The sequence below is a fragment of the Cavia porcellus genome, unplaced genomic scaffold, assembly GCF_034190915.1.
Source record: "Cavia porcellus strain 051 isolate PalLab524CR breed Dunkin Hartley unplaced genomic scaffold, mCavPor4.1 scaffold_1, whole genome shotgun sequence".
Classification (NCBI taxonomy): Eukaryota; Metazoa; Chordata; class Mammalia; order Rodentia; family Caviidae; genus Cavia; species Cavia porcellus.
The window spans coordinates 60,179,670-60,203,078 of NW_026947484.1; the positions used below are offsets into that span (position 1 = coordinate 60,179,670).

Sequence of the window (23,409 nt, forward strand, 5' to 3'; positions counted from 1 at the left end):
CTCCAGGAGCCGCCCTGCTCTTTAATCCTTAAAGCAACCAGGGGATCTGGAGCTATTGTGATCCCTTTCCTCAGGTGGGGACAGGAGGAACACACAGGCTGCTGCACTGGTGCAGGTCTGGTGTGGAGTGGGCCGAGGTCCACCTCTCTGGGCTGCCTCAGCAAGGGTGGACGCGGATAGCCTGCCGAACACTTCAAATCCTGGCTCTGTCATCGGCTGAGTCGATTACAATTTCTTTTCTTTGAAAACTCGTGGTGTAGTTTTAAAGGTGTAGATCAGCCAGGGCAGCAGGAGCCAAGAGACTCAGGAAAGAGGAATCTCAGAACTGCTTCAGAAAGTGGCGAGAAGGAGGGGAGGAGTGTGTTCAGAGCGAGGGGGAGGATGGCGAAGGGGGCCAGGGCAATGTGCCTTTCTCTGTAACAGCTTTCCAATTTAAACATTCATCATAGCTTTCAATCATGCCTTGCGTTCTCTAGGCTTGATCCTCCTGGGCATAGCGGTACACACGGTGCTTACAAAAAAGGATGAGGATGCCAGGAAAACTGCCTCTTCTCTGCAGCTGTGTGGCGTTGAGCTTGGGAGTCAGGGTCTCCGTCCTTTGTCTGCAAAATGCAGCTAACTTTCCCTACAGCTGAGATGACTGTCAGGCATTACGAAAGTAATCTATACTGAACTGTGAAGGCAGTGTCAGGCATATAAAAAACATCAGAATATGGAAAACATCAGTGAGCTGTTAGAAAGGGAAGGTCTAAGAATCGCAGTTCATACTGTGAATAATGACCTCAGGAAAAAGAGAAGATGCCTGAGTACTAAGTGCATCTTTTGTAGAAAAGATGAGTCTTGATTTGTCTTTAGAAGTAAGGACAGATTTGGCAGAGGACTTTCTAGGTACGAGAAAAATAAGGATAAAGCATAACTGAAAAGGTAAGCACAGTGCATCCTGGGAACCCAGAGCCTTAGGGTAGGAGTTATGCAAGCTGCCTTCTTGGGAGAACGAGAAAATGATGTTTCAGGGAAACGAGTTGGAAATCAGCTTGTGAAATGATTTAGAACGATGGAAAATGTTACCCCAGGGAGTCGGCAAGGTATTACAGTGTCCTAGGTCTCCAGGCAGGAGCACATAAATTATAGAGGTGAGAGAACTTTGGATTGAGGCAACAATTTCAATATCTTTGAGACTCGGCTTCCCTTGCCACAGACTATAGGTTTTGATGAAGGTCTTACAAAATCACGCACATGGAAGAACTTTGAGGGCCTGGGACACTGTGGTGGTGTGAGTGCTCTAAGCTGAAGGAGTAACAGTGGACAGGAGCAGTTCATGGGTTGTAGGTGGATGGCGAATTTCATGAACTATCTAACTAGCTAGGATTAGGAGGACACGAGTCTTTCCATTCTGTTTCTTAGGAAAATGTGTCTTTCTTTTTGGCTGTTAGCTTAGGTCAGCCTTTTAATCATACTCTGTTCTGATCCTTATGGTTGGAGCATTTTAAGAGATACTGGCCTGTTATTTTTCTTTAAAACAAAAACTTAATAGTTTCCTAAACATCATCTCCTATACTCCCGAGCATATTAGTTAGTGCTCTGTTGTTATAACAAAAAACCCGAGATAATTACCAGAAGGTGAGAAGGTCTACCTGGCTCACAGTTTGGAGAATCCATCATACCCTGCTGTCATCCTTGGCCTGGCCCAGTGGGGAGGGAGTATGGGGAAGCACCACTGCTTACTTCATGGTAGGGAGGGCAAAGAGACCAGAGTCTCATGGTACCTGTGAGGAACACAGCCCAGTGACTTAGGGGCTTCCCCTAAGTCAAACTAGGAACCACCATCAAAAATTCCACCGTCTTCTTACGACACAACTTTGGGACCTAGCCTTTGGCATGCAGACCTTTAGGGGGACACTTATCCAACCACAGAGGTTCACTTGGTCAGTTTCCATTGCTGGTGCCATCTCTGTGACTATCAGCCACATGGTATGCAGTCATTTTGCCCTTTCTTAGGGAAGACCCATAACATAGGTGTAAATCCTCACTGACCCAGGAAAGACACTCGAGAAGATGGTTTTCAAAGTTGATCATTAATAACAGCCCACTTCCCCCTCAGCTGCCTGTCGTGTGCTCCCCTGCCAGCTGCTCCCGCTCCTCACCCGGCAGTGTCCTGGCTGTAGTGTGGTTGGGCAGCTCTCCGTCCCCCAGGAGCCGCGCTCGTCTCCCGGGGGGTCACCCGGGGAGCATGTCACCTGGGGAGTATGCTGCCACCTATGCTTTGGCAGGCCATCTCCTCTCCTCTGCCTTTGCCCTCGATGGGAGCTGCTTCCCACTCACCAGGAATTTACTGTGAGCAGAGTACCCGGCGAAAAATATTTATGCCATGCTCGTTATTTTGGAAAAATTTCTTTTAAATCAGTGATCATAATAATAGTTGAAGGCATGTATTTATAAGGTGCCATTGTAATCAGAAATGGAGCTTTCATGCTGCATTCTGTGAGGAATTAATTACAGTGTCCCACCTGGCCTGAGATGCCTGACACAATAGTGGAAATGTAGAAGCAGTCAAGACTGAGGTCATCCGGTTCCTCCAGGCGTAAGCAGAGATTAGGAAAGCAAAGAGGACTCAGGCAACCATCATGAGGCTCCCGGGCCACAGGCAGGAGCAACGGAGCGAGAGTCCAGGCTGGGACACACTCATGCTTGCGCCCAGGGCCAGGCTGGGGAGGTGCCCCAGTGGGTCCCTTCACTTCAGGCTCAGCTGTCCGCTGTCTTGGAAGCATCCCAGCTCACCTGCTTTGGATGCTTTTGATAAGGAATATAAAATTATTTATCAACCTGAAAGTGCATTAACTTAATTCCGCTAATGATTTAGCAATAAATTTCTAACCATTGAAAGGTTAATTATCTCATTTAGCACACTAGGGCATCCAGCTATGGTCCTACTAAATAGTTACAACATGAATCTGAGAAAATGAATTTATAATCAAAAATGTTCCTTATTCAAAATGAAAATGAGCTTCAGAGTTTGCATACTTGTACTCCAAATCTGGGCTCGGAGTGAAGGATGTGCTGCTTGAATTTTCCTGAACTCAAAAGCTTCTTTATCTGGAAGCAGTAAATATTTCATCCGGTCATCATGGAGATGAAATGAGGTGAACTTTAGAAAATTGCATACATAGCAGCTGGCGTGTGGTAAGTAATAATTAAATGTTATTACTAAATTTTCCCAGAACAATAGTGGCCAGTGTTTTAATCTCCCTCAAAAATCTCCTTCCCAAATCCTTAATTCCTACCTCAAATCTCATCACTGAATATAATACATGACTGTAACACAGCCGGAGGGAAGGATGAACTTTTGAGTTAATGGAGAAAGGTATGATGGTATATGGTTCCCTTTTCCCTCAAGCTACACGTACCCCTCCTGTGCTGACCTTGCCCTGATCCGTTTCCTTCTTAAATGGTGAATTCAGTGGAGAGTAGGTGTAGAGGCTGTATCAGTCCCCACTGGTAATATGAACCCTACATGTAGAATAAACCGTTTCATGGGTGCTGGGAATAAGGACCAAGCTATGCTTTGTTTTATTTAGCTGTGCAATTTTGGGCCCTATCACCTCATCTCTTTGAATGTCCTGTCTCCTTATCCATATGGTAGATGTAATAATGCCCTCTTCGAAGTTTCTGCTAGGGTTATTGGAATAATTTAAATTTCTGGAGCATAGCAAGTGCTCATTTTATGTCAATTTTCTTCCCTACCCTTGTCACTGAGAGAAATCCCACAGCTGCTGTGTTGTCCTGTCAAGCCTTAAGGTGGTATTGGTTTTATGATGAGTGGGGAAGAGAGAAGCAGACAGGCAGACTGGTTGACTGGCTGACCAAGCCAGTGCCAGGGAAGGTGAGGATGCACTGCTGGAAGTTGTCAATGAATGGGCCATGATGATAGTAGACAGCGTACTTTTCCTTCCCACTGCTTCTCAGAACGTCTTTCTCCTCCTCCTCCTCTATCCTAGGAGGATTCCCACTGCTGTACCCATCTCTGTATCAGATGCTGTCCAGCCCATCTTCTGTACTTGATTCTAGCGTCATCTACTTTTCTTCTCAGTGCTCATGATAACTCATATTTGTTGAGCCATGTTGCACGGCACAGTTCTAGAATTTCCTGTCTGTTAACTCATTTAAACCCAAGGACTATTTCTGCTAAAAATGCTATTTCTGATTTCTGTCCCAGCCTAACAAAGGTGCAAACTAAGGCAGGAGAAACAGACCTTCCAGAAGACACACCGTGGTGTGTCTAAGTAATATTTCTGTGTGTTGATTTTGGGGTGTTTATGATTAGCTGAGACATAATTCTTACCCTTACGAAGGAGACTGTCCAGTGGAAGGATTCAGAACTATGCCTGTAACATGAAGAGGTTCTGATGACTTTGTCATGGGAGTGTGGCCTAAAGAAAGACCTAAGTTTGGGTGCTGGATGAAGTATGCAGTGGATATGATTTTACAGATAATTTTTACAGGTAGGGAGACCTACATATGAAAGATATTTCAGTGTCAAGAATGTGAAAGTTTCTGGGATGTGAGTTTAGGTCACATTTGCGAGCAGCAGGTCATTCTCTGGATTTGAAAGAGTGTGCAAAAATGCATGTGTGCACACATATTCTTGTGCTTGGAGGGGCAAGGATTCAACGAAGATTGAATTTTCCTGCTCAAACATTCTTGCAACAAATTTTTTATAACAATTATTGCCTTTCACAGTAGCTCTGGAAGTCTAGACAAAATTCCCAGGGCCCAAGTCAGGGTTGCTCCTTTCATTTACACAAAAAGCAGATGTTTCTTTCTAGGTTTGGGAGATACAGGATTTTGGACTGAGGGATTGATAGAATATTTTAAAATTAGATTTAAAATAATTTATCCAAGGTCTTCATAAGGAGAGGCCACCAAGGTAATAACAAGTACATTTTGAGCTTAATCCAGGAGTCAATTTCTTGACATTTTTATTAGTAGAAAATAGGGCTTGGTTTGTAACTGTGAATAAATACCTAATTGTTTCTGGAAGAGGGATCCACTTTGGCAACTTGGAACCCGGGGAAATGGAGCCAGTTCTGTCAGCCTCCTCCCTCCCCATGGCTGCGGCTTCTCCCAATCTTGTCCTCACTCCTCTGTCTCCTGGAAGCTTGGCGCATGGCCAGGGCACGTGCACCCCAAGCCTCTGCAGAGTTGGATTGGAGAGAAATTGGCAGCTGGCCAGGCAGAGGGAACAGACAAGAGTCAATAGGCCCCTAACATAATATACAGCTGAGGATGTACTCCTTGGTGAGCCGGGTAGATTATTTACCTACCCAAATACTTCAATACCAGCAAAGGCTTTGGCTATTGCTGCTATTCTGGAATACATTTCAGTGATAAAATAGTCAATCCAACTCAATTCTATAAAACTTCGAATATCTACTATGTACAAAGCTCTGTGATAGCAAGTCAGCAAAACAAAATGTAAACCCTTTTCTCATGTAATTCAAGAAAGTAGCCATCAGAAAGATTACGAACCTGCATTTCACAGTGCTGAATCATAGAATGGACTCGGGTCAGCCCTTTCTTGATTATCTGTGTGCTCATTTTACCCGTGGCACAGTTTCTTTCTGTGGTTTGATACATCATCTCCAAACACGTCCCTAACCTGGGATCAGTTTTCGCCATCTGCTTGCTTAAGGGCCGTACTGGCTGATAACAAGCTCTGGAATTTCTCGCACAGGCTTTCCGAGTTTTCGTGTATCATCTGCAGTGTCAACTACATTTTACTACTGTAATTTTACTACTCCTAACAATGATATAATCTTAAATTTTTTTCAACTCATGGTATTTTATTAACAGATTTGATAGCTATTTAAGCTCTTTTTTCTGTTCATATTAATTCATTGTATGAAATAATTATTTGTTTAGATCACCGTTATCATGCTTAAGAGTTCCTAGTCACTAAAAACCTAGAAGAGTAGAGATTATTTGAATAAGGAAAAGCCTTGCATACATGTGTGGTATAAATTTGTTGAACTTCAGAAACCTGGGAAAGGAAGAATATGCTTAAATTTAAATCTTTTTGCTTCTGTAAGTAACCACAATTTTAGGAAAGGAAATAGAGTGGAAAGGAAAGGACATTATGAAGTTAATATGACTGTTTAAATGATCATTTTATCAGTTTTTAAAGGCAATCTTTACTACCTTTATTTCCATTTCTGTTGTGTCCAGCCATAAGTGATTTAAGAAAAGACATTATAACTGACAACTAAATTTGTACTTAAGTTTAGATCTCCTCTGAACATTTTGCAATTTTTCACATATTAGACATCATTAATACTTTTGGAAAGTGCTAGAAATAGGATAAATTGGGGGTTGAATTTTGATAGTCATTCTAAATTTTCTTCTTTTCAGACCCTCATGAAGTTATGCAGAAATGAGAGGAATGCATGAAACTCCTCCCTCAGGAGAGAATGTCTTTCATAAGCAGAGCTCTGCATCTGGATTTTTGGGGACTCTGACAGTGTGACAGCCATGTCTGCCCTCCCTGTCACCTTCAGTGACTCAGAGACCATCTGAGCAGGATGCTGGCCTTGGACACACAGAGCTTCACCCTGACACCTTGCTTGCTTCTTTGGAGAGGAAAAGCTAATAGCTCTCCATGGTGGCTAATCTTTTCAAGAGTTTGATTTTACCTTATATACATAGGCTTTGCAAAGGAATGTTTACAAAGAAAGTGGGAAATACAACCAAAAAAAAGGAGACTCGTCAGCAGAAAAAGGATCAAGATTTTCCTACTGCTGGCCAGACCAAAACTCCCACCTTTTCTAATACTCTGAAAAGCACAGTGAAGAGAATTGCAAAGTGTTCCTCCACTCGCAACTTACCTGCTGAGCAGGGCGAGGCGAACAAAGACTTTTCCCTCTCACCAACCTTCAGTTACCGAGTTGCGATTGCTAATGGCCTGCAGAAAAACATTCATGTGACCGGCAGTGACCGTGAGAATCTGCCTCCAGAGCTGTCCTCTGTGGAGAGCTCCTACTCAGAATCTTTAAATGAGTTGAGGAGCAGTGTGGAGGACCATTCCCACCCAGCGTGCACCATGCCAGTGGGGCGAAGTAGGAAGAGCTCCAGCAGCCTGGCACCCTCTGAGGGCAGCTCTGATGGGGAGCGCACCCTGCACAGCCTGAAACTAGGGGCTTTAAAGAAGCTCCGGAAATGGAAAAAGAGCCAGGAGTGTGTCTCCTCTGACCCAGAGCTGAGCACTGTGAAGAGGACCTGGGGCATAAGGAGCAAGTCTTTGGACAGAACTGCTCGCCGCCCCAAGACCCCCGCCCTCGAGCCGGGGTTCAGCTCCTCTGGCTGCCTCAGCCACACACATGATGTTATGGAGATGATCTTCAAGGAGCTACAGGGGATCAGCCAGATTGAGACAGAGCTGTCTGAGCTGCGGGGCCACGTGGATGCCCTGAGGCTGTCCATCGATGAGATCTCCAGCAGCGTAGAGGTGGTGCAGAGTGAGATTGAGCAGCTGCGAACAGGCTTCGTGCAGTCCCGGAGGGAGACCAGAGACATCCATGACTACATCCGATGCCTGGGTCACACAGGCAGCAAGGCAAGCCTGCGGTTCTTGAATGTGCCTGAGGAGAGATTGGAATATGCTGAAAGTGTGGTGTACCAGCTTCTGACAGACAAAATGGGCTTCTCAGATGCTCCAAATTCTGTAAAAATTGAATTTGCTCAGAGAGTGGGACACCAAAGGGACTGTCCCAATGCTAAACCTCGACCCATACTCGTGTACTTTGAAACCCCTCAGCAGAGGGATTCTGTCTTAAAAAAATCATACAAACTCAAAGGAACAGGCATTGGAGTCTCATCAGATATTCTGACTTACGATATCAGAGAGAGAAAAGACAAAGGGATCCCATCCTCCCAGACCTATGAAAGCATGGACATGAAGTTGTCTATTCCAGAGCCCAGAGTAAAGAAGAACAGTTGGCATTCACCTGGTGACAGTGACAGGGAGCTGGAATCTGACTTCAACAGGAATAGTTATGCTGTACTTTCTAAGCCAGAGCCTCCAACCAAGGGGAGCACTTCCAAGTCAGGCTCAAAACCTCACAGTGCCAGATCTAAGAATAAAACCGTGAATAGCAGCAGAATTTCAAGCAAACCAGATCATGATAAAATGTCTTCACAATTGCCAGAATCAAACAACTTGGAAAGGCAAACCGTAGCCCAATATGCAGGTGCCACGCCTCTCTGGCACTCACAGAGTGATTTTTTCACTGCTAAACTAAGCCACTCTGAATCAGATTTTTCCAAATTATGTCAGTCTTACTCTGAAGATTTTTCAGAAAATCAACTTTTTGCTAGAACTAATGGGAGCTCCCTTCTGTCATCCTCGGACAAGGAACTGTGGCAAAGGACACAGGAGAGCACACCTGCCTTGTATGACAGTCCTCAAGACCAGCATCTGGGCGGGAGTGCTCCAGGTGTCCAAGTGCAAGGCAAACTTCAGAACACAGAAACTGTGGACAGTGGAATGAGTAATAGCATGGCATGTGCGTCTGCCGACCAGAGTCATTACAGTGACTCCCAGCTCTCTCTGCATGAGGATCTCTCTCCCTGGAAGGAATGGAATCAGGGGGAACAAGGAACTGATGTAGGCCTGGATTCATTCACTCAGGAAGCTCTTGACTATGACACGAACAGTCTGTCTGACCAACAGATGGATGTCTTCAGTAAAGACCTAGAGGACCTAGGAAAGTGCCACAGTGACCTTCAAGATGACTCTGAAAGCTACGACTTTACCCAAGATGACAATTCGTCCCCGTGCCCTGGATTAGATAATGAGCCCCATGGCCAGTGGGTTGATCAGTATGATTCTTACCAAGAAGCTAATTCTAATGAACTCTACCAAAACCAAAGCCAGTTGTCCATGCTGTATCGAAGTCAGAGTGAATTGCAAAGTGATGATTCGGAGGATGCCCCACCGAAATCCTGGCATAGCCGATTAAGCATTGATCTTTCTGACAAGACTTTCAGCTTCCCCAAATTTGGATCTACGCTGCAGAGGGCCAAGTCAGCCTTGGAGGTGGTGTGGAACAAAAGCACGCAAAGTCTCAGTGGGTGTGAGGACAGTGGCTCCTCCCTCATGGGGAGATTTAGGACCCTGTCTCAGTCTACTGCAAATGAGTCCAGCACTACCCTTGACTCAGATGTCTACACAGAGCCCTATTACTACAAAGCAGAGGATGAGGAGGACTACAGTGAGCCAGTGGTGGACAATGAGACAGATTATGTTGAAGTGATGGAGCAAGTCCTGGCCAAGCTGGAAAACAGGACTAGTGGTACTGAGACAGATGAACCCATGCAGGAATATGAGCCCCCTCTGTATGAGACACCATACGAAACCCCACAAGATGAGGGTTATGATGGGCAGGGAGAGGAGGTGGCCAGTGAAGGGGAGCCAGAGCCTGTAACCCAGCCAGCAGCTGAAATGCAAATAAAAGAGGATGAAAACCAAAACATTGCTGAACAGCCAGTGGAAATCACCAAGCCAAAGAGACTCCGTCCCTCTTTCAAAGAAGCAGCGCTCAGGGCCTATAAGAAGCAGATGGCGGAGCTAGAAGAAAAGATCCTGGCTGGAGGTACTCATGTTTCCATTCTGGATTATGAGCTTGTTGTGTTTTAATGTGGAGTAGAGATGCTTTAGATCATGTCCTGGGTTTATCTGGGAGAAAGAAATTACTTGCAATGAGTTTGCGTATTTGTTCTGAGAAGGATTTTATTGCATTTAGGTAGCTCTTCCAGCAAGTGGGGCTTGATGATTTAAGATAAAATTATATTCTAGATAGGTCATGTTGAAACGAGCCCAGATATGACCCTACCAGCTGTGGGTCATGGTTCCCCTGTTAGCTTTAGGCACACACCCTAGCTCATACAAACCAACTCTGTGACATCAGGTATGCAGGGAAGGAAGAGTGAAACAATAGGCTTCCCCTTCAGCCCATGGGCTACGCTGTAGTTCTAGGGGATTTGTGCAGATGAGATGTCATGAATCTTAAAATATTTGAGAAGATGAACTCCCTAACTCCACTGCTCCTCCTAGCAAAACTCCACTTAGTTGAAGAGTTGGGTCTGCCTAGCCAGTTGTCGTGAGCCCCACAGGTCCCACAGGTTGCCCCGACTGATGCCACTAGTGAAGAATGATACCACTAAGAGCGCAGGTCACTCCTGGATGGGCACAGACTGTTCTCTGAGGATGACTTAGAGGTGTAGAGTGCAAGTCTCTTCCTCGCCATGGGAACGAGGAGAGCCGCTTACCCAAGTCTTAGTTTCCTGGGGTGGAGGGGCAGTTTTGGGTGATACACTCAGTAACTCATTTTATATTTCGGGGATAGTTTATTGTAATTTAATTTTAATGATTTTATATTATTATTATAGTTCTTAATAATGGCATTGCCCCTTTAAAATATTTGTTACATTTCATAAAGGCATGTATTTATATGACAAAATGTTATTTACTTTAAGAAATAATGTCACGTAGTTTGTGAAGTCAGGAGTTGATTGTGGCTTCTCTGTGTTGATAAAAGTGTGATCAAATGTTCCTCCAGACTGTTTTCTTGTAGACATGTGTAGGTTACTGAATAATTGAGCACCTGTTTGTGAAACCATTTCAAGCCCTAAAACAATCAAAACAACTAGGATTTTTTGCTGTAAAAACCCATTCATATAATGCAATACAGCCTGTGTGATTTGCTTGGATTGTATCGTTGTTTTGTTCAGAGAGGGAATAGTTCTCAACTATATCTAAAACTGAATTGAAAATGCAAATACTCAAGTGTTATATGAGTATAGTTTATATTAGAAAAATATCTATCTCATATCAGAAAAATATCTATCTCATACCAAGCTAGATGTCCTTGGTACTTAAACTCAGTCAATAATACCTAGGGATGGAAGCCAGAAGTTTCTTTATGTGCTGTTAGTTCATGGAGGTCTCCTCTAGGATATACCAAGGCTAAACTCTGTGTGTGTCTGTAGGTGTGTGTGCTGTGATGTACATTATGTACATGTACATTATGTGATGTACTATGTGTTCTAATGTCATCTGGCTGAGATATATGTTTGCAACATGAGGAATCTCATAAACAGAAACATCACAAATTTCAGAGGAAATGGAGAACATAGATATTGACCTTCAAAAAGTCAGGAGATCCTGGTATTTGCTGTAATGTGGATGGAACTAGAGAACATTCTGGTAAATGGAATAAGCCAGACCTAAGATCTTCCTTCCATGTGGAATCCAAGAAAAAATGAGAGTTAAATATACAGATAGGAAATAAAACAGTGATCATGGGGGATGGTGTGGAGGGCAGCTGGAGGTGTAGAGGACAGGACACAACATAGTGGGGTCAAGGAGGAGGCAAGCCTGGGGCCCCCATGCACACTGCGATGACCGAAGGTAAGAGTAGTCACTGTATTGTGATGTTACACAGGTACATTGTCATCTCTCTGTGCACAGTGACTGTCATATGTTAATTCTCTTTACTTCTATGGCTAGTAATCGGTTTTACTTAGTAATAAGTATTCTTATATTTTATTATAAGTTTATATTGTAAGTTTATTATATTGTAAACTTTATATACAACAAAATGAATTAAAAATGAAAGCTGGGCTTGCTGGTGCACAGCCGCAGTCCCAGTTAATTGGGAGGCTGAGGTAGAAGGATCATGAGTTTGAGGCCATCCTGGGCAACTTAGTGAGATTCTGTCTCAAAATAAATTACAATGGTCTAGAGATATATCTCAATGGTAGAAGAGTTGCTTAGCATGTGCCAAGTCCTGGGCTCAATCCCTAGTACTAAAAACATGATAACTAAATTTCTAAAAATCCTCTACAGAGTAGGTTGTTATGGTAATGGTCCTTCAACTACCAAGCCTAGTCACCCAGTGACACTTCTTGGAAAACCCAGATGTACTTGAGGAACCACCTGCTATGGAAGTAAGACTCCTCAGACAGGAAGCAATCTGTACCATACCCTGGATGTAGGAGGAGGCCTGGCCATGGAGATTCAGACCCTGCTACCCTCTTGGAGCTGGGTCATTGCTGTCCTCTGGAGCATCTTCTGCTGGAAGGTGGAATTTGCTGTGTATCCCCACCCCAAGGAAATCAGCGTGCATCACTTTAAGATGCTCCCTGGTGGCTGAGAGGCACCAGATTGACTACCTGGGAGGCTGCGGTCGCCTAGATCATAAAGGCCATCTTGGTTCCCTTGGCAGCAGCCAGGCAGTTTCCCTCCTGTGCTGGCAATATGCTTCCAAAGGAAGGGCAGCCAGAGGAGGACGCTTTCCAGGCCCTTCCCCTGTGCAGCGCCCGCAGCGAGTGAGAATGGGCATGATGATTTGGGTGCCCACGGCCATCTGCTTGCTGGTACTGGGCGGATGCCAGTGGAGTTTTCTCTCCATGGTGTCCAGGTATCACTCCCGTTATGGACCTGCCTGATTGGACCATAAAGGTCTTGCTGTAAAACTCCATGGGGTGCTGCTTTCCTGACACAGCTTTGTGAAGTTAGTCAGGTCAACCATCCCGGTTTTTCATACCAGCTATTATCATCAGGATCCAGAAGACAAGAAAAGCCAATCCCTGGTAAGCCTGGATATTTGGTGGTAGAACCTTGACTCTAAATGGATCCCAGTAGGGTAGGAAATCCCCGGGGCCCATGGGCAGTGGTGCCCCCATGAGCTCAGGATCCTCCCTCGATGGGGCTGTGGGGTGGTACTGATTGTGTCATGGTTCCAGCTCCATGCCACAGTGGAGACCTTCCAAACCCTACTTTAACCCTACATCATTGCTCATCACGTGGAAATAATGACTGTGCCTTCCAGCTCCCCGCACATCTTCCCTGTACTGATGTGCGTCTCATTCTCTCTTCCTAAGTGTCACCAGGAGCAGGGTCTTGTCCTTCTCGTCCTTTCCTTTGCATGGTTCCTGACTGGGGCTTTGCACAGAGATGGGAATGCATTTCTGGGCACTGGCTAATGTCTCAACGAAGTGCCTAAGGACACTAAGGGCAAGGTGTGACCCTGGCGAGCTCAGAAGCATTGCTCCGCGCCGGGCCCTTCACACCGTGCAGCCGATTTCACTCTTCTTCCTGTTGCAGCACCCGTGCATTTGATTCCAGAGCCACGTCCTGCCCCTGGTCACAGGTTGCTCAGTATTAATGCTTTAAGCTGGGAAAACGTGATTAAAGATGAAGAAAAAGCCAGCTGCTACATTTGTCTCAACTCCAGGATTTTCATTAGAAATTAGTGCTGATGTGAAAAACCTTAAAAGTTAGGCCACACTGAAGCTTTGATATGAAAGAGTTCATTCCCAGTTTTCCTGTGTCAGGTTTTTCTTCAGAAGTAAATCCCATGAACCACAGTTAGTGCAGTTAACAGCTGTGCAGATGCAGATTTGAAATCTGAGCGCACTCCGCCTGAAATTGAAGCCCAAAGTCTGTCGGAAGTAATTTTTCTGGCCAACAACACAAAAATCTTGTTTTACAAGACACTCTGACACTGGTAATCAGCATGATTACTATCCTCTTTTAATCACGGGGTGTGCCTTGCTTTCTAAATGGCAATGGGACTTCATTAGAACATGTTGGCTCTCAAATAAGAATAGAAAATTAAATGTCTACACATTTCCTGAACCTGATGCTTTAGAGTGTGGGACCTCGTGTTTCCCAGCCTGGCTGGCTGTTAGAATCATCCGAGGAGCTTCGGGGTCTGGTTCCTGGGGTGATGTTTTCAAATTATCAAATCACTGAGCACTGTGACCTGCAGGGAGGCCAGAAATATGTATTGAAATTTGCATAAATTGCTGGTGTAATAATATAAACCCTTATAATAAAACAACAAGCACACCCATGCACAATTAAAACCACGCAGAAACAAAATATAAAGTGAAAGTAAAGCAAGGTTTGTCAAACAGACTCAGGTGCCCCAAGTTTGCTGATGCACTATGCACAGTGGCCAAGAAATAGGAAGAACTTACGCATCCACGGACTGATGCCTGGACAGACAGAACATGGATACAGGCACACCATGGAACCCCACTCAGCCGTGAGCACGGAGTGAATCCTGCCATTAGTCAAATCATCAACAGAACAGAGGTCATTCTGGTGACTGAAATGAGCCTCAAAGACAGGGGTGGGTCTCCTAGCACAGTAGCGATTACCAGAGACAGAGATGGGGATGGAGCAAAATGACCCAGTTACAGGAGGAGAAAGGTGCTTGGGCCTGAGATGGCTCAGTAAGGAGACTCAGGGGACAGTTAAGTACTGCACGGCTGTCTCTATGAGCCAGCAGGAAGAGCTTTGAAGTCTTCTTCATGGAGAGATGGGGGGTGTTTGAAGTGGTCATCATGTTTAAGCTGCTTGAAACTTTATCCAGTGTACACATGTACCGAAGCAGCTCACGGCACGGCACTGATGTATAATGTTATGTTCCTCTCTAACAGTTAAAATATGACTTAAATGTTAAAAAGTAGAACAGACAGCCTCTCCCATTCTTCAGAGGGCAATAATTCCGATACTTCCTGTGCATATAAATCTTCTTTGTCTGTCTGAAATCATATGACACTCTCATGTGTCCCTGCATCCTATGCCTAGCTTTGCCTTGTGACATATATGACAGAAAGACCTCTGTGTGTGTGGCACTGGGGATTGAGCTCTGGGCTTCACGCGTACTAGGTAAGCACTCTACCACGAAGCTCCTTCATCAGACCTTTGTGAGTTGTGTTTTTTTTTAAGTTTGAGACAGGGTTTTGCAAAATTGTCCAAGCTGACCTTGAACTTGTGATCCTCCTGCTGCAGTCCCCCTAGTTGCTGCGACTAAAATTTGCTCTATTGTGCCTGACCAGGAAGAGCTGTTAATGCTTATTTGTTTAGGATTTAAGACCTGGTCCCTTTAAATCACTAAGTTGCCTAGGATAGGCTTGGACTAGCAATCATCCTGCTTCAGCCTCCCAGAGTGCTGGCACTAGAGGAACACAGCACTGTGCCTCACAGGTATTCCTGATCAAATATACTTCAAGATAGTACTGAAATTTTTATTTCAACTAGGAAAGTCATCACTGTGAATGGAAGTGTTCTTCCTCCCACTGGGCTCGGGAGCCCCGTCTGTAAGAAAGCCGTCTTAGCCCTTCTTTCTAAGACCATGAAGTATCTCCCAAGTCTCATTGTGTTTACCTAGCTCCAGGCTTGACGTCTAGGAAGAATTCGTATTTCAGTTGAGCTTTGGAGCCTTGCTGTCCCAGTTACCAAAAGCCCTTCTCCAACTTTATCATGTAAAGATGGGTAGTGTGTGTTTTCAGTGCATAGCAGTCAGGTTCATCTTGGGGAATGGGCAGTACACAGCTCACATCTGGGCTGTTTCTACTCCCCACCCCGTCCTCTCAGTCACAGATTCCACTCCATCTCCAGAGGTCACCCCATTCCCCACCGCTCCTTTGTAAATCTGCTATTTAAATTGCATGCATTCTAGAATTGTCACATTAGAAGTCCTGTGAACTTAACCTTCTATATCTGGCTTATTTCATCGTATTCTCCAGGCTCCAGGTCCACCTCTTTTTCTATGCATGATTTCTTTACCGCTGAGTAGAACCCAGTGTGTATAAGCGCATGCTTCTGTCTGCTCCTCTGTTGAGAGACACGTAGACCACTCCGTTCCTCAGCTGCCATGAGCTATGCTGGCGTAGACACAGGTATGCGTGCGTCCTGTACTACAGGACTTTAACTCTCAGAAAGCACCAGAGGAAGTCTGGTTGCGTACGGTGGAATTTCTGCTTTCAGTTTTTGAGGAATTTCACACTGAACCCTCTCTGTTGTTGGGGTTGTGAATTCATACAACCCAGTGGAGGTCAACGTGGTACCCTCACACTTCATTGCAAATCCAGGTCTAACCCGCAGGGCCGGGAGGATGGCGTCCAACTCTGACACCATTCTGTGGATGTCTTAACCTCGCTAAGAGTGCGCAGCACATATTCCCTCTGTGCACTGTTCTGTCACCTCTTCTTTTCATTAAATGTGGGGGATCAGTCTAAGAAAGCATGTAAATGGTTCTTTTCACTTAAAAACTAATGGCAGATTATTACATTCTATGAGGAGAACTCAACCATTTTTACGATTAAATCAGAAATAGTGCATCAGTTCTTAAAGGATGTGTGTAACTAGAACATTCTGGAAATCATCTATTTCAAAAGCGCTAGGAGAGTCGCTATAGAAATCAGGAAATTTTGCCCACAAATATCTCTCCATCCTCCCACTTTTATCCATTTTCTAAGTGGGGCTCTTCTCTCCCTCTCTCTTGCCCCCCTTTCTCGCTCTCCCTCCCTCCCTCTCCTCCCTCTCTCCTGCTCTCTCTCCTTTTCTCTTCTTCCTGCATCTTTTCCTCCTTCCCTCCATCCCTCCCTCCTTTCCATCCATCTTTCTTTTCTCTTCTTTGTTCTTTGTAAATTTTCTTTAAAGGAAATGTGGCAGCACTGTTAATACTAGAAGGTCGCCCATTTGAAAAATACTTTATTAAAATGCATGCTCCGTAAAAATATTTTGGCCTAGTATTGTTTGTTTTTAATACTCTGACTTAGCCATGATATACTTTTATTGTTTTAAAAATGTAATGCACTCCTCTGTGCTGCTTCTGAGATTTCTGACTCTTGTGCGGGGGGGCTCTCCAGCGTGTGTCTTTCCAGGCCTGGCTCATCTGTGTAGAGCAGGTCCTTGGTCCATCCCGGTGGTCCTGGGTGACAGGACACCCTACTTCTGCCTCTGCTTCTTCTGCAGGAGGACTTGGGGGCCTCTAGATCTGTCCACTGTGAATGGGTCAAAGGGAACTTGGGGTGCGCACACCTCTTCCACACGCTGATTCCCGTTTCTCTGGGGGAAATGCCTGGATGTGGAGATGCTGTTGATTTTTGCGAGCCCTAATTCCCCTCCCCAGGAGTGCAGTGCTCCCTTCTCTCCATGTCCCAGCGCTTCCTGCCAGAAGTGATGCTTCAGCATGATGGACTGGTGCTGCCCTCACGAGCAGAGCTGCTGAGCCCCTTCGCTGCTGCTCGCCTCTCTCCTTTTAAGGACTAGCTGGTCGGGCCCCTGGGTCATTGTTTAGTCAGGTTAAATTATCTGTTTATTGGGGTGTGGGGGTTCCTCGAAAACTCTGGCTGTTAGCTCCGGTAGTGTGCAAAGATTTGCACACCTGTCCTCCCAGCCATGCGCACTCCCTTTGCCCCCTGCTTGCCTGGCGGTAGATGGGGCCTCTGCATTTGTTCTAGCTTTTGTTGACTGTTCTTCTGGAGTAGGGGGAGATCTGTGAGGGGGCAGTGGTCCAGCGGCCTTTAGTAAGGCGGCGCAGGACAAGTGGGGTCCTTATTTCTTTTTTTTTTTTTTTTTAATTTAAGAGGAAAAAGAGAAAAACACAAAACAAACCAAAGCGGCGTAAGGGTACACGCAATACAGAACTACAAAACAAAACAAAACAAAACAAAACAAAAAACCATAACAGTAAGAAATTACCTGCTAGTAGATTACACACTATTTTCTTGAAAATAGTTCCTCAAATCACAGTATCAAAGAACACAAGGTGGACATTCAAACAGGGAGACTGCAAACAGCTGTGTTCAATGTTCCAAAAACATTGATAAAGTCAGCTATTTAACACCCCCAAACACACTTGCTGTTATATCCGTTAGAGCTCTTTTTCTTTTTTTTTTTTCCCCCTCTCTTTTTTACAACAAAATTTACACATCTTGGATTTTATTACTCCTTAGTGCTTATTACTTTCTTTGGGGGGGGGAAGAATACAGTCAAATATGGCAAAACAAAGCTGTCAGTCAATACCAAGGATAGACATAGCACATGGTGTAGAACAGAGTACAAGTTTATCAACAATGGTTATCAACGTTGTCCCTTGTTTCCTTAAAAAGAATTGTCTATCTTATTAGATATTATAAAGTTGGACAAAACAGTAGAGAACAAGACCAATAAAACTTAGGCATTGTAAACATTACAGGACTTCCAAAGAAGACAATAGTCAAACCAGAATGGGTATCTTAGTGAATCTTATTGTCTTCAAAGTAGTTGCCTATGTCTTCAAACTTGATACTATCATATAGAATGGAACAGAGTCTAATCAGTCAAAACAAGATCGTGGGAGTACTACAGGACTTCAAAACAAGTTAATAGGAAATCGAAAAGAGTTACTATTTATATATCCTAATTTTTTTGAATTTTTTCTTTAATTAAGACAAACATAAGAAATGACTAAATAATTTTTTTGAAACAATAAGGGGGAGATTGAGATAAAACAGGACATAACAATATAACAATAGAGGTCACAGCATGACTGTTTCAATAACCTAGTACTTCACCACCTTATAACCTGACTTAATAGTAGTTACCATAGTGTCTTTTTCCTTGAAATATTTGGGTAAAACTTCATATACTCTAGCTTCAAATATTTTCATATCAAGAAGCTCAGAATAAAGCCTTTCTAATTAATGAGTGAAAACTTTATAAGGCTTCAAGGCCACCTAATGGGGAATCATGATTACCACATATTTTTATATATTTGAATCATTACTTACATTAGGGAAACTATTCGGTATTCACACATGCGAGATTGATTTATTTCACTTATGAGTATGATCTCAAGCTGTGCCCATTTATTGATAAATATCTCAATGTGATCCTTCTTTATAGCTGAATAATACTCCATTGTATAGAAATACCACAACTTTTTTATCCATTCCTCAGTTGATGGGCACTTGGGTTGTTTCCAAGATCTGGCGATTACAAATTGTGCTGCTATAAACATAGGTGCACATATATCACTGTGGTATGATGCTTTCAGTTCTTCTGGGAATATGCCTAGAAGTGGAATAGCTGGAATAAATGGGATTTCCAGTCCCAACTTTTTGAGAAATCTCCAGACAGATCTCCACAAAGGCTGTACCAGTCTACACTCCCACCAGCAGTGCAGGAGAGTTCCTTTTTCCCCACAGCCTCTCCAGCATTTGTTGTCGGTTTTCTTGATCCTGGCCATTCTTTCAGGAGTGAGATGGTATCTCAGTGTGGTTTTAATTTGCATTTCTCTAATGACCAATGATGATGAGCATTTTTTCATGTATTTATTTGCCATTTGCATTTCTTCATCTGAGAATTGCATATTCATCTCAGATGCCCATTTTTGGATTGGATCTTTGAATTTCGGAGGTCTGAGTTTCTTTAATTCTTTATATGTTTTAGACAAGAGGTCCTTGTCTGAGAGAGAGTTCACTAAAATCTTTTCCCAGTTTGTGGGTTTTCTTTTCACTATGCTGGAGATTTCTTTTGACATGCAGAAACTTTTTAATAAGAAGTGGTCCCAGTTATTGATTCTGGGAAGTATTTCCCGTGCGGTTTGAGTCCTGTTCATGAATTCTTTACCTACTCCTATGTCTCCAAGGTTTCTACCTATTTTGTCTTCCAATAGATTTAGTGTTTCTGTTTTAATATTCAGATCTTTGACCCATTTAGATTTTAATTTAGTACATAGTGATAGACATGGGTCTAGCTTTAGTTTTCGGCAAATGGAGAGCCAGTTTTTCCAGCACCATTTATTAAAGAGACTGTCGTTCTTCCAGTGAACCTGCTTGGCTCCTTTATCAAAAATAAGGTGGTTGAGTGTGTTCGTAGTTGTGGTTGTATCTTCTAATCTATTCCACTGATCTTCAGCTCTGTTTTGATTCCAATACCATGTTGATTTTACTACTGTTGCTTTGTAGTATAACTTCAAGTCAGGGATTGTGATGCCTCCTGCTTTGTCTTTGCTGCTTAGAATTGCCTTTGCGATTCTAGGTCTCTTCTGGTTCCAGATGAAATTTAGGAGTGATTTCTCTAGATCTATAAGGTATGTTGATGGTATTTCTATTGGGATTGCATTGAATCTGTATAACAGTTTTGGGAGAATGGCCATTTTCACAATGTTTGTTCTTCCTATCCATGAGCAAGGGATGTCTTTCCATTTTCTGAGATCATCTTCAATTTCTTTTTTCAGTGTATTATAATTTTCACTGTATAAGTCTTTCACTTCTTTCGTAAGAGTAATTCCTAAATATTTCATTTTTTTGCTTGCTAATGTGAATAGTCCAGTTTCTCTTATTTCCCTCTCTGTAATTTTGTTGTTCGTGTATAGGAATGCTATTGATTTCTGAGTATTGATTTTTTATCCAGCCACATTACTGAATTTATTTATTGTATCTAAGAGTATTTCAATGGAGTTTAGGGGGTCTTCTATGTAGAGTATCATGTCATCTGCAAACAATGATAATTTAACTTCTTCTTTTCCTATCTTTACCCCTTTTATTTCTCTTTCTTGCCTAATTGCTCTGGCTAGTACTTCCAGTACTATATTAAATAGGAGTGGTGATAAAGGACATCCTTGTCTTGTACCCGATTTTAAAGTAAAGGCTTTCAATTTTTGGCCATTTAGTATGATGCTGGCTGTTGGTTTGTCATAAATGGCCTTTATTATATTGAGGTAAAGACCATTTATTCCAATTTTCTGTAAAGTTCTTATCATGAATAAGTGTTGGACCTTATCGAAGGCTTTTTCTGCATCTATAGAGATGATCATGTGATTCTTATTTTTGGCTTTATTGATATGGTGGATTACATTTATTGATTTGCGTATGTTGAACCATCCTTGCATTCCTGGGATGAATCCCACCTGGTCATGGTGTATAATCTTCTTGATGATTTGCTGGATCCTATTTGCCAATATTTTATTGAGGATTTTTGCATCTGTGTTCCTTAGGGAGATCAGTCTATAGTTCTCTTTTATAGTTTGGTCTTTCTCAGGTTTTGGTACTAGAGTAATATTTGCTTCCAGGAATGACTTAGGAAGGATTGCTTCCCTTTCAATTTCATTGAATAGTTTGAGGAGTGTCGGCATTAGGTCTTCTTTATATTTCTTGTAGAATTCTGCAGTGAATCCATCTGGGCCTGGGCTCTTCTTGGTGGGCAAGGACCCAATTACATTCTCAATTTCATTAGCAGAGATTGGGTTATTCAACAGTTTTATATCCTCTTGATCTAGCTTTGGTACTTCATATGCTTCTAAGAATCTGTCTATTTCTTCTGTGTTATCAACCTTTTGAGAGTAGAGGTTTTCGAAATAGGTGTTGATGATCCTCTGTATTTCTATTGGGTCTGTAGTGATTTCTCCTTTTTCATTTCTTATTGCATGAATTTGAGCTTTTTCTTTCGTTTTTTTTAATAAGGTTGGCTAGGGGCTTATCGATTTTATTTATTCTTTCAAAGAACCAACTCTTTGATTCATTGATTCTTTGGATTGTTTTCTTAGTCTCTATTGCATTGATTTCTGCTCTGATTTTTATAATTTCCTCTCTTCTTTTGGCTTTGGGCTTGACTTGCTCTTCTTTTTCTAGCTGTTTGAGGTGTAGCATCAAGTTATTTATTTGTATTCGTTCTGTTTTCCTGATGTGGGAACTCAGTGCAATAAATTTTCCTCTCAGAACGGCTTTCATTGCATCCCACAGATTCCGGTAAGTTGTATCTGCATTTTCATTTTCTTTTAGGTATTGTTTAATTTCTTCTTTAATTTCTTCTGTGACCCACTGATTACTCAAGAGTGTGTTATTTAGTTTCCATGTGTTTGCGGAATTTTTGCAGTATCCTTTGTCATTAATTTCTAATTTCAGAGCGCTATGATCCGATAATATGCAAGGGATGATTTCAACTCTTTTGTATTTGCTTAAATATGTTCTGTGAGCTAATATATGGTCTATTTTAGAAAATGATCCATGTACTGCTGAGAAGAATGCGTATTCTGATGTTGTTGGGTGGAACATTCTGTATATGTCTATCAAACCCATTTGTTCACAGGTGTGATTCAGTTCTGTTATTTCTTTGCTCATTTTCTGTCTGGTTGATCTGTCCCTTGGTGTCAGTGGTGTATTAAGGTCTCCTGTTAGAATTGTGTTACTGATAATTTGAGTTTTCATTTCTGTTAATAATTGTTTTATATAACTGGGTGCTCTGGAGTTTGGTGCGTATATATTTAAGATAGTTATCTCTTCCTCTTGGAGTTTACCCTTACGAGTATGTAGTAACCTTCTTTGTCCTTTATGGTCATTGTTGGTTTAAAGTTCACGTTGTCTGCAAACAGAATGGCTACTCCTGCCTTTTTTTGGATTCCTGCTGCATGAAGAATTGTTTTCCATCCTTTGACTTTCAGTCTGTGAGTATCTTTCTGGGTTAGATGGGTTTCCTGTAAACAGCATATGGTTGGATTTTGCTTCTTGATCCATTCTGCTAGTCTGTTTCTTTTGATTGGTGCATTGAGACCATTTACATTAATGGTTATTACTGTTAAATGCTGGTTAATTGTAGGAATGTTATCTCTCTGCTGTTGCATCTTTATCTTTCGGTTCTGTTTAATTATTTGCTTTGCTTAGTGGTTTTTTCCTTTGTGTATCTAAACTGTCTTTCAATATTTTTTGCAGGGTTGGTTTGGTGTTCATGAAGTTCTTCAGCTGTTCTTTGTCATGGAAGTATCGTATTGCACCATCTATTTTGAATGATAGTTTTGCAGGATATATCAGTCTTGGTTGGAAATCATTTTGCTTTAGGATTTGGAATACTTCACTCCATGCTCTTCTTGACTTTATTGTTTGTGCTGAGAAGTCTGCTGTGATTCTGATAGGTTTTCCTTTATAAGTGATTTGTCTTTTCTCTCTGACAGCTTTTAATAATCTATTCTTGTGTTGGATTTCTGGGATGGTGACTATTATATGTCTGGGTGTAGTTTTATTTTGGTTATGACTGTTTGGAGTTCTATATGCTTCACTGATCCTGATGTCAGTTTCTGATCTCATGCTTGGGAAATTTTCAGCTATTACTTCTCTAAATATCCTCCTGACATCCTTCATGTTGTCTCCCTCTCTTTCATTAATCCCTATCATTCTTATGTTATTCTTCTTTGCATCGTCTTGCAGTTGTTGAATTGTTGTTTCCTGGTTCCTTGTTATTTTCAAAAGATCTTTCCTTTCCTGTTCACTAGCTGCAATCCTGTCTTCAAGGTCTGAAATTCTATCTTCACTTTCATTAAGGCGGTTTTTACAACTTTCAGTGGAGTTTTTTATTTCCTGTATATCTCTGTGCATCTGCATTATGTATTCTGTTTGTTTCTTATATTGCTCGTCTAGGGATTCTATCTTTTTGTTTAGTTCCTCCAATTTTTTATCTGTGTTTTCTTTAGATATATTTAGAATCTCTTTCATTTCTTTTATCATTTCTTCTTTTATCTGGGAGATTATTTCGAGTTTGAATTTCTTTAAAGCTTCCTGGAGTTGCTTGTCAATTTCAGT

General features: G+C 42.5%; 1 protein-coding gene across 1 annotated transcript in view; it reads left to right on the forward strand.

The window, feature by feature from the left end:
- Window positions 1-6,652: 6,652 nt before the first annotated feature.
- Window positions 6,653-23,409, forward strand: part of Unc13c (unc-13 homolog C) — a 438,787-nt gene continuing 422,030 nt past the window's right edge. The window contains exon 1 of the mRNA XM_003471882.5: window positions 6,653-9,644. Within this exon, the coding sequence (XP_003471930.2) occupies window positions 6,653-9,644 (2,992 nt within the window). The remainder of the gene's footprint in view (window positions 9,645-23,409) is intronic.